Genomic DNA, 14,516 nt, shown 5'->3' on the forward strand with positions numbered 1-14,516 from the left:
TCTTACTAACATACACTCTTGTTTAGATTTAAAAAGTGGATAGGGTAGAATATAAACTGTTCACAATACTACAATGGAATATAAAAAGTGTATATGGAAAGGGATACTATCTCCAATTACTTATAAATATTTTTTCGCCAGATATCATTTTCCTTCAGGAAACTTGGTGTAATACTAAATTACCTTTAAATATAAAAGGCTACAATTGTATTAATCAACTTAGATTTGGCTCCTATGGTGGAATAGCATTGTGTATCAAAAAGAATATCATATATCAAACACTCTCTATGGACTTCACAATCTTCCATTCTCATATTCAAACAATAGGAATAAAAATACACAATATTAAAATGTTAAAAATATACATTCCTCCAAAAATCCAACCAGATCTAAACTTTTGGAATTCATTATTAAATCCAAACTACAATTTAAATTATATCAGGGGAGTACAATGCTAATGCCAGAATTTGGGGATCAAACAGAAACGATAAATCTGGAAAAGCATTGATGAAATCACTTATAAACTCTAACTTTATATATATGAATGATGGTTCTCCTACCCGCATAAGCATTATGTTAACATCAGCATCAGACTTATTCAAAATAATAAAATCCACATCAACTATTATAAATAGTCAGAGGGAAAAAAGAAAGTAACAAAATATTCAAGCACAAATCACAAACCAACAGAAAACGTATATGGTGGAATGAAATTTGTCAACAAAGTGCTAATGCCTGTCAAGCTGCATTCAAGGACTTTATTAATAACCGAAATCCAAATTAATTTTGTGAATACCAAAAGAAAAAAGCAGAATTAAAAAAATAGTCAATCAAACAAAACGATTAATTTGGCAATCTTTTTGCGATTCTTTAACCGTTCGTACATATTCGTGATATATATTCGTGAATATTTGGTCATACTGAAAGAAATTTAATTATCCTTACAATCAAGGATCTCAATTACATTTACAAGACTTAACCTGGATAGAGCAATTTCATCAAAAATTTGCTCCCTGTTCAGTAAATAATAATCGGCTCTTATTGGAAAACTACTTATTCAGCAGTAACTGTACAGAATTAGATTCAGAATTTAATATGAAAGAATTACAATTAGTTATAAATATACACCTAAATTCAACTCCTGGAATTGATGAAATTGGATATAAACATTACAAAAATTTACCCTTAAAGGGACTTCAGTTTTTACTAAGATATTACAATCAAATATGGAATACTGAAAATATCCCAAAGGAATGGAAGAAGGTACTCATTATTCCAATACCGAAATAAAAAAAACATTAAACCCAGCAGATAATTTCAGACCAATATCATTGTTACCATGCGCTTACAAAATCTTTGAAAATTTAACACTAAATCGACTAAATTGGTTTTTAAAATATCATCAAATTTTTTCATACAACATTACAGCTTTCAGAAAAAAAACAATCAACATACGATGCTTTAGGATTAATAACTTTAGACGTATATAAAACCTTTATCACAAGGAATGTAATGTTAGTAACCTCTTTCGATATAAAAGGAGCATATGATAATGTAATTTTGGATATATTAATCAGAAAAATGGCGAACCTAAAAATTCCAGGAAAAATTATAAGAATTGTACACAACACACTAATTAATCGAAGGGTATTTGTAAAGATAAATAATACATACACGGAGCCTCGAGAAACATCACTAGGATTACTACATGGAAGCAAACTTAGCCCAGTACTTATCAATATATATATATTCTTGACTTAATTAATAGGCTATAAAAAGGAAGGACAGTACAATATCATTTGCAGATGATGTATTACTCAGTACTACTGCTACTACTATCGAAAAATAAATTAATATTGCAGAAAATATTTTAAAAACATTGGTTTCCTGGATGCAACGGATTTGAACTGAATTGGAGCAAAACCAAATATATAATTTTTTCACGAAAAAAGAACAATCTAAAACATCACTTGTCTTACAATAATATAAAATTACAACCTGAACTATATATTAAATATTTAGGTATATATTTAGATAAGAAATTTAATTGGAATCAACAAATGCAATACCTAATAAGGAACTCGGAAAAACATGTACAACTACTAAGATGTTTATCTGTAAAGAAGTGGGGTATCAATCCATTTACTTGAATCAAAATATTAAAACAAGTAAGTCAAGCAAAACTTCTATATGGTAGCTTATTTTATAACAAAAGCAATAAACATTACAATAAAATAGAACAAATATTATATAAAATTGCTAAAATTATCTCTTCACAACCAAAATTTTGTCCGAAAACAGCCTTATTAAATGAATCCAAATGCATCCCAATTCAATTGGAAATTTCAAAGATAGCCAACAAGTTTATTATAAATAGTTTTAGCAAAGCAAATTCAACTTTAATTACTAAACTACAACAAATAATCATGTTATTAGAAAACAAGAAAACTCCATATTCGAAAAATAAACTGTGGATTGTGGAAGCTTATATTAAATTACATAAATATTATCTATATATCCACAAATTACCCTCTATTGCTTGCTATGCATGGAGATATTCAGTAAACATGGTTCAAATAGAAGCATTGATTCCACCATACATCAATCTCAAGAACATAGGTTTGAAAAAACAAATATATCAAAACATCTGGCAGTACAACATAGAAAAGACTGCTCAGGACCACTCTTTAATATATACAGATGCATCTAAATATCCCAATGCCAATGTTGGAGCAGCTATCTACATAGCCGAGGGAGATATTACTATCAAATACCATTTATCCATTTATATTTGATATTTGATATTATTTTTGATAATATTTGATAATATTTTTATTTATCAAATACCTTTAAAAAGCACTAGAAAAATATGCACACAGAAGACCAATATTAAAAGAATGAAGAAACAAAATATATATGTATATATAACAATTACTAAGATGGCACGACATATGTATATTGTTAAATACAAATCACTCATCAACATTCAAGAAGCTATATGACCCAGGAAGTTACAAACATCCATAAAATATATATTAAAAAAAACACAAAGCTACCATTGAAATATACAGATTACTGCAAAATAGTAATAAAAAATCATTCTCTTTATATAGCTTCAAAAAACTTAACCAATAAAATAGATAGTGAAATAGAGTAAATTACAAAATATTCAATAATAAACATTAGAATCATAGATGGATGAAAAACCTGATGCCAAATCAGCACTGATCATAGTGAAGAAGACAAGACAAGACAAGATTTCTGTATTTATACATTTGGAGGTTACATTAAGTGTCAAAATATAGTTAGCCTGTATATTATCGGATATTAAATTTCAATAATTCTGGAATTTTTTATTTAGTGTCATCAATATCACACACAAACTGCCTACAGAATTAATGTTATAACTTATGCTGAACCACTCATAATTGGATGTTTTCTTGTTAGCTGTCAGTGTATATTTTTAAAGTAAATAGGAAATATAAGGAAAGATCCGATGCATGTTAACCGATCTGAAATTGGTCCAGATTGAAAATTCTCAGCGCACATATGGCTTCAGCTTAGTGTCCATTTTAGTTTTGATTGTTTGTTCATTTTGTAGCCACTGTAACTATGGACTCATATTTTAAAGGGCGAGTGTACCAAATCTGAATGCGCCAATATAATTAACATTATTCTCAAAATAGACTGATTTTTCCTTGTAGACAAATCGTATATTGGTTCTATTTTTATTGTGCCGACAGCTCTGTACCTTAGAGCTTTTACATTGCGTATAGTGGCTTTTGTTCATTATCCATTAGGTGCTGGCATTTAGTATGTAAATTCTATCTTATCACTTTACGTAGAAAGATGGGCCCTGTAGAAAAAGTTTCCTTAGATGTTACTTCGTTAATGATTAGATTTCATTCGTAAATTTTCTAAATAGTGACCCGATATTCTTAATTTCTACGTAGTCCCACTAACTTTACTTTGTCTTCAAAATATTTTACGATTTTCTTGTTAACAGTCTGTAGTTATTAACAACAGACTTTACAGAGTTCCTGTCGTATCATGCATTTGTTAAAAAAAAAAAAAAAAAAAAACATGGCGATCATTATGTTAACGAGGAGGAAATGACGATATCACTAATTCATTCTATTCTTTTTCCAAGAAGACTTACATGGAGCCTCATTACGTACAGATATAGTCAACTCTACGCAATGTTTGGCTTTTAGATCGGATAACACGCATAGGAATAATAAATATCTTTTTGCAAAAATTTACGTTGAGTTGCGTTGCGTTTTACAAAGGCTAGTACAGAATAAGGCTCGTGTTCTCTGCATACATCAAGTCCCTTAAACATTATTCTGTCTAAATTATCATATTTTATGTAAATTTTAAATAAAAATTAGGCTCTCGTAATCAGCATCGCTAAACGTTTTCGTTTAACATTTTTTGGTGGAATAATTCCGAAAACTTTTGCATCAATTTTCGATTTAGTATCGCCTTTGGCATGGGAGACCCGTGTTTGATTCCCGGTAGGAGCTAATGTGGTTCGAATTCCACGTTAATCAGTAGATGCCGTTTCACGTGGCCCCGCTGCTGAAAGGGACGTTAACTCAAAATTAACTCAACCCAACTCGATTTAATATCTTATACGCAATTTGCTTAATAGTTATAATGAATTTTTGCGTTGTTTTGTGTTGCTGTATTCAGAATTTTGCGAAGACTGGTACAGTATGACCCCGGTGTTATTCCATATTAGCTTTCGCCAAATTTTGGCAACGACAATGGAAGCAAAAGATTGTATAAATTATTGTAACAAGTGCTATAGGCCTACCTTAAACTACAACTAAAAAGCATATATTGTGTTGTGTTGACGCAAGCCGTTACTGAAGGACCTTTTCTTGCGATTATATGCCAGCAATGACCAAAGCTTAGTGTGATTACTTTTGTTTGTTTTAAATTGGTTGTGTGTTTTTTGAATATCTAATTAGCAAAGGTAACATTGAAGAAGCTATACATGAATCAGATAGTTACAACTACTTCAAGACACTTGAATTGAATTTAGACAAAGGCTTCCCTAATAAAATGGGAACAACATTAAAAGTTAGTGACATAAAATGGATGGGCCTTATGCAGAGTCGTTCTGATGTGTGATTAGAAGCATACTGAAAAAGTCGATAAGTGTATGTTTCCTGCAGTATTCAAGTTGTTTAGCATATCGCTAATCATACTGCAAAACGAGTATGCATAAGGATCATAAATTCCAGCTTCAACCTACACCTCTGTTAGAATGATATATAAACTTACTAGATATTCAGGGCCTTATGGAGAGTCGTTCTGACGCTTGAATAGTGCCATACTAAAGAGTTAGACTAACATGTGTTTCCTACAGTAGGCAGGCCTTTAGTGTAATGCTAATCATACGGCAAAACATCTCTGCATTCAGCGTTAGTAGCTCAGTTGGATGAAAAAAAAAAAAAAAAAAAAAAAAAAAAAAACGGATGCTAAAATTATCATTGTTTGTAGTGAAGAAGACAAGACAAGATTAGCAATAAAAGCTAATGGTGCACCGGCAACACTGTCTACCGGTGTTTGTCAAACATGGCCAAGTTGTTAGTGCGTTGGTATAACGTTTTGAATTATTGTGCCGGTAATTTAGTTTAGTACATACGTTAGGTGATTCTGATCAGTCTAGAATGATGGAAGCAAATTGCGGTTTCTCGTTTGAAGAATGTCATAGTTGTGAGGTGTTCAGAGCAACTGAAAGTCAGGTAAAATTGGTCACCACGAGATTCAAATGTACATAGTTGGAATAGTGTGTATTGTTTTTAACCAACTTTTGTGATTTAATGCAAGTTTGCTTCTAAACATGTTGCGGAAAGTCACTGTTTAAAGTGCTGGTTAATAAAGATTGCAGGTTACTGCGTATACTGGTACATACTGCTGTATATATAAATGTCCGGTAAATGATTAGCAGACGGGATCCAGAAGTGTGTAAAAAATAATGGTAGGCCTAATAGTATACATGAGAACCCCCTGGTCTGTGTTTCTTCTGTGTTCTATTATCACTTCTACATGAAATACCATAACTTTTCTACGTAGTGCAATAGTAAGAAGTATCCATGTGCACAAGACATGCGATATGCGTTCAATTCCCCCCCCCACACACACAAAGTCGTAGATAAAGTACAAGGGTACTACACATAAAGTACAGGTACGTTCTTGGCCTATGTTTAGCAGAAGGGGTCCAGCTGTTTTCTCTAAAAAATGATACAATTTTGGTAATTTCTGTTCACATTCGGTTAGTTTAAGTCAGGTTAGGCTTGTTTAGGTTACGTTAGGTTAGTTTAGGTTATGTTATATTAGTGTAGGGATCCCGCATAATTTTCCAAAAAATGATAAAATTTCGCTTATTTCTAATAATATTACGTTAGTTTAGGTTACTTCAGGTTAGCTTACGTTAGTTTATGTTAGGTTAGGTTAGATTTGGTTACGTTATGTTACGTCTAAGTACTTGCATCATTCATTTCTCCTGTACATTTTGTGTTTTTTACGAGCTTCTGGACCCCTTGTACTAAACATACTCCCATACTCAATGAATAATCCCTAAAAGTATGAGCGTTCTGCTCCTTCGGGAACTGATGCAGCTTCCGAAAATTATGCCGGACCCCTAAGCTAATATAATCTAACATAAATTAACCTAAACCATACTAACCTGAAATAACTTAATGTGAACAGGAACTACCGAAATTGTAGCATAGATGGACCCCCTCTGCTAAACATTGTCCAAAAGTCATTACATTAGTTACCGGTACGTCAGAATGTCGGTTTGTATTATTTTAGTTGGTGTAAAAATTGTGCAAATTTATTGTGTGGATCCGTACATAAATTCATTGTATATATACCTCTTCTCAAGTAAATCGACTTTTTGTATCTTAAACATTGATTGGTTCACTTGACCAGACGGTTCTACGAAATAGAACATTTATAAGAACTACGATGTCGCAGCTGTTCTGATCCCCTGCTGCGCTCCTGCTCTGGCTCGGTTAGAAAGCATTCGTGCTATTTATTGGCCACCTACCACAAGTTGGTTCTCGTTTTATGTATTTTAGTTTTATGCCATACGTCCACACTGTATTTATACTGGGCCTTCCTGAAGTTGATCTGCATCTAGTAATGCTCCTCATTTAGTGCATGTTCTGCTGAGGGGAATACAAAGCTCTAACCCAGGGTTGGCAAAAACCATGGTTTTTATTGAAAAGAACAAAAAAATAGAATTTTTTTTTTGTTTAAATCAGGTTTTTTTGGTTTAAATAATTTAGTCTGTGTATTTATATTAGATATGAACAGAAATTTGTTTTGCCTTGGTGTTATTATGCAACAACAAGGTTATGCTGGAAGGGGTCACATAAGCTTAAAGCTGAATCCAAGCCGCTTCTCGACTTACATCCAAGATTTGGACACGAAACCAGGAATAATTGGTCACAAATGCGATTGCCGACTCACTCACAAAGGACTCCTGATAAAAATACGTTGTACTGATCTTTACATAGGCCTACTTGTTAATATAATTGTCAAGAGTCATTTCAGAAGGACAAAAAGATAAACAGTTACACAAGTAAAAACATTATACCAGAATTATATATAAATCGGGAAACTCCCGCCTTAGCGATTGGGAAAATCTTGTTATTACTTTAAATGTATTTGTATGTAAAATATTAAGGTCAGCGTATCATAATCACTACGCTAAAACTGAGGTATTAAATTACAAATTTGGTATGTAGATATCATTCAATAAAATTAGTCAAATCCAAGTTGATGTTGGAAGCTACGTAGGCAATTCATAAATTTTGTCAATTTTTATCAATATATTTAAGCAACCTTGGCTTCTTTATAAAACAACAGCCATTAATTGAAGTAGAAATATATAATTTGGTTTCATTTCGTATGTTTAGGCTTAACATCCTTATGAAATACCTAGGTTATCACGGAGAAGACTTTCGCTTAAAGGGACACCTCGAATCGCTACTGGGTTTACACTTGAAAGATGGGTTGTGGTTCGACCGAGAATTGAACACGGGACCTCTTGATTAAAAGGCGAAAAGTAGATAATCGTAATGCGAATGGTTTGATGTGTGGAAACGTCACCACGAAGTTCACACGATTTAAAGCATTTTTCGTTCTTTTTTTCTTTTTGGTTTAAACCAGCCAACCCTGCTCTAACCTAACCTGAAATTGTAAGAAATGTGTCAAAATTTGGTAGAACCGTCTGCCCGAGTAATGCCCATTCATTTTTGAAGTGTGTACTTGCACTCGCCTGTGCAGGTTGACTTTAAAGGGGATTCAATGTACGTACATGGTAAGAACTTGTTTAAAAGACACTAACCATTTTGTGCTGGGTGACCACTAAGAGCACGAATGCTATCAAACTGAGTCAGGACATGGGCGCAGCAGGGAGCAGGTGGGAACAAGCGAAAGTAAAGGAGTTCGTCCGTATGGAACAGACGCGTCAGCGAGTGTGAGTAGCTGATAAACGAGGATAGCGCATATCACTGTATATAGCATAAAATTAGGTATTTGTACTGTACTAAAGACGTTAAAAGTATTGTCCATTTACTTATTTTGGGTAAACATAGGTTGGCGCTGTGTTTTGACACAAAGCATGGCTAGCGAATCTTCCTTCCTTCCTTCCCTTTATCGGAATAGTAACAGTGGCACTAGTAGGGTTCAGTGGCGGCTGGTGCATTGTGGTTTCGAGTGTTGCAGTGCGAACGGTCGAAGGCAGAAGATATAAACTGGTCTTATTGACTAATCAGCATAACTTTAAATGCAAATACTATGTGACATGTGAAATTAGATAAAATTATGTTTTTAAAAATAATGCAGAACATTTTATTCGATTAGTCACCTTATTTAATTAGTAAGTCCATTCTCCTCTCTTTGAGTGGAGCAAATCTGGCTAATTCATGCTGGTTGAATTCTGGGATTCTTATTATCAGATGTTTTTCAATGCAAAGCATATCCAGTGACGATAACCTTCCTTGGAACACTCAATTCTTGCAAGTGTTAGTTCATTTCGATGTGGAAAAACGCCTTTTTCCTTTTTTTGACGCCATAGGTAGAGTCGATATTAATTTCTGAAGCTTGGTAGATTCACTAAATATTTTTTCTATACTATTGCGAACAATTGATGCTAGTAAACCCAATCCCTGACAATAATTCAAATTCCTGTGCAGCGTAGACTGAAGACAGTTCGTGGCAGAGGTTATTGTTATTAGAAAGGAAATGTAAATTGAACGCGATTTATTCACAGTTTAACTATGAAGATTTAAAATAAACTGTGGAAATATGTCTAGTGCAAACAATATTGCTGCCATAAGATGTCCTGTGAATTTAAACCAGATTTTTTTTTCGAACACACTCTTGAATTTCCATTAGCTTGTTTTGTCTAAGCCGTAGTTGAAAATTTTTCAGTGGAAAACTGAAATGATTGCTTTTCTTTCTTTTTTCTAAGTTATTTACAGAAGTCATGGTAAAGAATTCATTCAGAATTTGTACGTTTTTACAGAATTAGAGCGCGCACAATGCAAGTAAACCTAATAACTAAAAACCGAAACAACTGATACAAAACAGGTATATGAATTGCGAATATCATATATACCAATACACACGTTGCGTAAAAGAAAAATTACATTCCAAATCATCCATCTTTGTTGTAAGCAATGCACAATGAACAGAATGTTCTTCTACATGAGGTGAAACAATGCTTATCAATGTCATACGTTCTGGAAAGCAAACTTTGAAACCCGCCGGATGTAAGATCAGCATATATACCTAACACAAGCGAAAAGTCGAAGAACGTCAAAACAAAGAGCATTGTCAGTTCTAGACCCAGAAATGTGTGCTGGGAGGGGTCCAAAGTATTTGACTGGTCTAATACGTCTATGTAATATCAAATTTGTCTCATTCTGCACACGAGAAGACGATAAGTAATTCTTAATTACTATCACCTTTATTTTTACACACACACACAAAAAGAACGATTACTTTTATAAGAAAAGAAAAAAAGCACATGACACGTTGAGACGTAAAATATAATATTTAACCTACATCAATGATTTCTCTGTTAAACAAGTATAGTTCGTTAAGAAAATCTACAAATGTTTGTCGACTTTCGATATTTTGGGGATTCTGGACCCGGTGGATAGATATGGCTGCGCCCCTGAGCATTGTTAACTAGTCCCAAATTCAATGTGGCGTTTCCGATCATACAGTTTTATGTGGAAATTTATCAAGAGTATAAAATACATTTATTTTACAAAAGAAATATATATAATTACTAAAATACTGCCCACGGAGGGGGGATTCTATATATTGACTTATTCATATTTGGTTCACAAATTACTGTACAAGACGCCGCCTTATCTATATAAGCTAAGAAGTAACTTATAAATGCGTGTTTACTTTCATTTGTTTTCTGCTCTACTATATATTTTCTTTGTAATTCTGCAGTCACTTTTTTAATTGTCATTATATTGGTTTGCTTCAGTATAGACCTGTAATTTAAAAATATGAATGCATAAAAATAAATTTCATTTGCTATTAGCGCGAAAAACCTTCTCGTTCACTGGAAACCGTGCCGTGTTGCAGAAGCACTGCAACGACCAGAGCCTTTAACTACTGAGATAGGGGAAAAGAGACTTAACATTCGCTCCAATTGCCGCGCTGTAGAAATCTGGTCGTTGTATGCTCGCTGCAACGCAATATAAATTAGAGGCTCTATGACGTATTGTTTTTCGCTTTTTAAAATAGATTAACAGAGCGAACAGTTATAGAAGTAAAACCTATGTTATTTACAGTATATATATATGGGAGTATTAGAAAGTATTTTTTTCTTTTCTTTACTATTCATGCTAATAATATTTTTCTTCTAATACTTTGGTCGTTGCGCAACGCTGCAACACTTGCATTAGCCGCCACTTGTAGGGTTTGGTATTTCCAACTTGCGTAAATTTCGAAACAAACGGTTCACTTTTTCTCTAATGTGAATTTATTAGTACAGTTCTGCTAATAGTTAACTATATCAGGTTGGGTCTTTAAACCTCACGCCGTAGAGACAAACACAGTCTTACAGGAGGATAGTATTCGAATTTTAAGAAGGCGGGGAAAAGAAAGCGAGGATGAGGAAGATGGGAAGAAAGAAGGAATGAAAGAAACCCTTCTACATTTACTTCATGACGAATTTAAGCAGTCGTAAAACGAAAAAGAGATATCGGAACCCATCACAACAATATTTGCGAAAGTGCTGGCAATAGGATATTCTGGCGGAATATATCTCCTGCCAATTCTGGAGCCTCAGTGTTTGGCCCAATTTTCGCCTTACAGAAGCTACCATCTAGGCATTCACCTCGTGGGACTGAGGAAGACCGGCCGAAGCCGGATTCATGCCCACTTTCAATCTACCTATTTTAATGCCTTTTTGTTTGTATGTGTGTGTTGGACAGTGTTTGGTAAGTTCACCCAGACAGTGAGGGCAAATCTGTACTGCTGAAAAATGTTTACATGTTAAAATTAGCTTTATACTGTACTTTGAACACGTAATTCAATGTGTATTCTATTCTTCTTAACAGCAGCATGCTTATGATCGTTACACATTATAATTATTGCATCATAATCATCCTTGTCAAAGCTCGTTCAATTATTATGAAATTCTAGACTTGACAGTTTGCGACATTGCAAGCCTTTACCAACAGACAATATGTAGCGAGAATGTTTCCACCTACACTTGCATCGAAATTCCCAGCCCCTGTTGACAGTCATTACAATACATTTCTGTCGCCTTGTCATGAAAACAACGCTGTCCATCGAATCTAACGGTCTTTGCTCTCTCTCTGTTTATTTTTAAAACACAAACTGCAACTTCCCAATATTGCCATGCGTACAAGGTTTTCGCATACTTTCGAACAAGAACACTTGTACAAAATTGATTGAACATTATATGTAAGATTGTATTACGTCGTAACTAAATCGATTAGTCATAACGTTAATTGTCTCAGTCATCTCAAAAGTAGCAATTTATATAGTAATAATAATTGGCTCATGACAGTGCAGAAATAGGTACATTCAGTTTGACGATTCATGTGCTTGGCAACCATGAATTAACCATGTAGGTTTGAGAAGCAATGTTCTGACGCTCGCACTACAATTGTTGTTTGAAACAATATTCCATCCTACAGTGAACGGAGAATAATATCCCGATATGTTTTCATTGCGTGCATATTTGTGTTTCAAAGAACATAACACATTACAATTTCACAACTAATTATGTGGATCCCTTAACTTTCGGACACATGAATTAGCACATTAACAAGATAATTCACTCCACTTCAATTTGTATACTGTGATTAGCTACTTTTGGGCGAATCCATGCACACCAGGTTTGACTTTCGTTAATACATTTTTACGTATTTCACAGGTAAGGAAGGACACAACATATTTACGTTCTTTAGACACTAGTGTATTAAAATATTATTACAAATTTGTTTTGTAAATTTTACAAATTGTGGATCCATACAGTAAATATGCACTGTTAAGATATTATTTACTATGATTGTATTCATTTAGGTAAGCTAACTTCAATTTGTGCTTAAGTAAAATGACAAGAGTAGGAAATATTTAGAACTTGGAGATGTACAGTGAAAGATTATCACACGAATGTCCATTGTAAGGTATGTCTTCGCTTTCAGTAGCCACTAAAATCAAATTGTTTTGCCGACCATGATGTAAGTGGTCGGTAACATGTTAATACCGGATAAATAAGTTGTGAACAGTAGTCCGTCCCGGCGCACAGTGGTCGGAAACGGAAAAAGCGGGCAAAAATAGTTTATTCCAAAACAATGGAAGTTGACGTACGTCTGCCTACCGTTCTATACGTAATTGTTCTTTTTAAATCGATTGTAACTACTGCGAAAGTGATGCGATGAACCCCTGCGGCAATACATGCAGTTATATACACAGGGTGGTCTAAACGTCTGGAAGCCCTCGCATAAATATGAAGTACTGCAAAATATAATTAAAGGAACAATGTAGAGGCGTAAGAGAGGTGAGGCGAAATTGGGGAGAACACAGAACAATGAAAGCTGCCATCTTGAAATCCATAATCGTGAATCATGTACAGAATTTGTAAATTGTAAACAGAACATGTCGACGCCTTATGTGAATTGGACAAAATGATGTTTGTTAAATACTACATAGAGAGTTGATTGATTGATGATTAGTATCACTGTGTTTGAACTGTATTGTCAATATTATGTTACTTTCGTTCGTTCAGATTGAAACTTTTTTGTAAATTATACAGTTTTGATGGAAGAATATTTAGTTTCGAATCTCAGATAGTGTACAAAAGAAGGAAAAGCTTGGTAATTTGTAAACATTGAATGCTATTAATACGAGTATATGATTCTTTCGATTTCAAACTGTATTTTCAAACAGCAGTGATTAACTTCTCTTAGTGTATGTGATAGAATGTAATAAAATTTTGTGAATACTATATTATGCTAATGAGTTACATTTAATATTTTGCAGAAGTGGGCTGAGAAAGAAGCAAAATACACTGTTAGTCTGAACAATGTGCGACGGGAAAGGGATGAGCTACGTAAGAGCTTCCAAGCACTAAAGAAGGCCACTACTAATATTGAGTAAGTATTATAAGCAGTCTGAAAGTCTCTGTTTTCAAAAGATAATTTGTTTAAACAGTATCTGCTTCGTTGTGATTTTCATCCTACTGTGTATCTTACTCTTTTATAGTTGATGTGACTCATCTATCCACAGTTTAGTTAATACTTTGTGGAATGTTTTCTACAGTCGCTAGTAAACCCGATACTCTCTTTATGCATTTGTGTGTTAAATAATTTCTAAATGATTAAAGAGATTTAAGTACTAATTTTATCTGTAACGTAAAGCAATCGTGATTTCCTTTAAGTTCATCAAACTATACTCGAACTTGGTAAGCTGTTTCGAAGTTTTCAATAATAGAATATATAAGTATTGACTTGCTGACTTGATAATGCAATTGTAATTTCTCAAGATATGCGTTAAATCCATGAAGGAAAAACTTCGCTTATTGAATATTCAGCTAAGGCTCCTTCAGGCTTAGTTTGCACATGTTTCTCGTTACGTTCGAACTTATTGACTTTTGAAGCACAAGAGTGATGCGTCTTTTGATTTACATTTCATTCAGTGAAATAGCCTTATATTTTGTGAATATGAGTAAATGCATTTGGGTGAAAGCAACGTGACGTACGTAACATGTTGACTTCCTTTTCTGACTTTCTTTGAGTGTAGAGGCCTTCATAATGAAGATATCGCTTTACTTCTTTTTTTATTGGACAGATAGGAAACGCAGCTTTAAGGTGGTATAAAATACACATCAATCAATTACCAAGAACAAATTGTATAAATGTGCAAAACGTCGTGACGTACGCACAATGAAATGGACATTGAAGTCAGACATCGAGAAGAAAACGATAAAT

At 33.7% G+C, this 14,516-nt stretch overlaps 1 protein-coding gene across 2 annotated transcripts in view; it reads left to right on the forward strand.

The window, feature by feature from the left end:
• Positions 1–5,515: 5,515 nt before the first annotated feature.
• Positions 5,516–14,516, forward strand: part of LOC145661408 (uncharacterized) — a 176,950-nt gene continuing 167,949 nt past the window's right edge. For both annotated transcript variants that reach the window (XM_081726710.1, XM_081726713.1), the window contains exons 1-2: positions 5,516–5,756; positions 13,570–13,682. In XM_081726710.1, the coding sequence (XP_081582836.1) occupies positions 5,682–5,756; positions 13,570–13,682 (188 nt within the window). In that variant the 5' untranslated portion in view covers positions 5,516–5,681. The remainder of the gene's footprint in view (positions 5,757–13,569; positions 13,683–14,516) is intronic.

Source organism: Thermobia domestica, chromosome 1 (genome assembly GCF_964235325.1).
Source record: "Thermobia domestica chromosome 1, izTheDome1.hap1.1, whole genome shotgun sequence".
NCBI classification, from domain to species: domain Eukaryota; kingdom Metazoa; phylum Arthropoda; class Insecta; order Zygentoma; family Lepismatidae; genus Thermobia; species Thermobia domestica.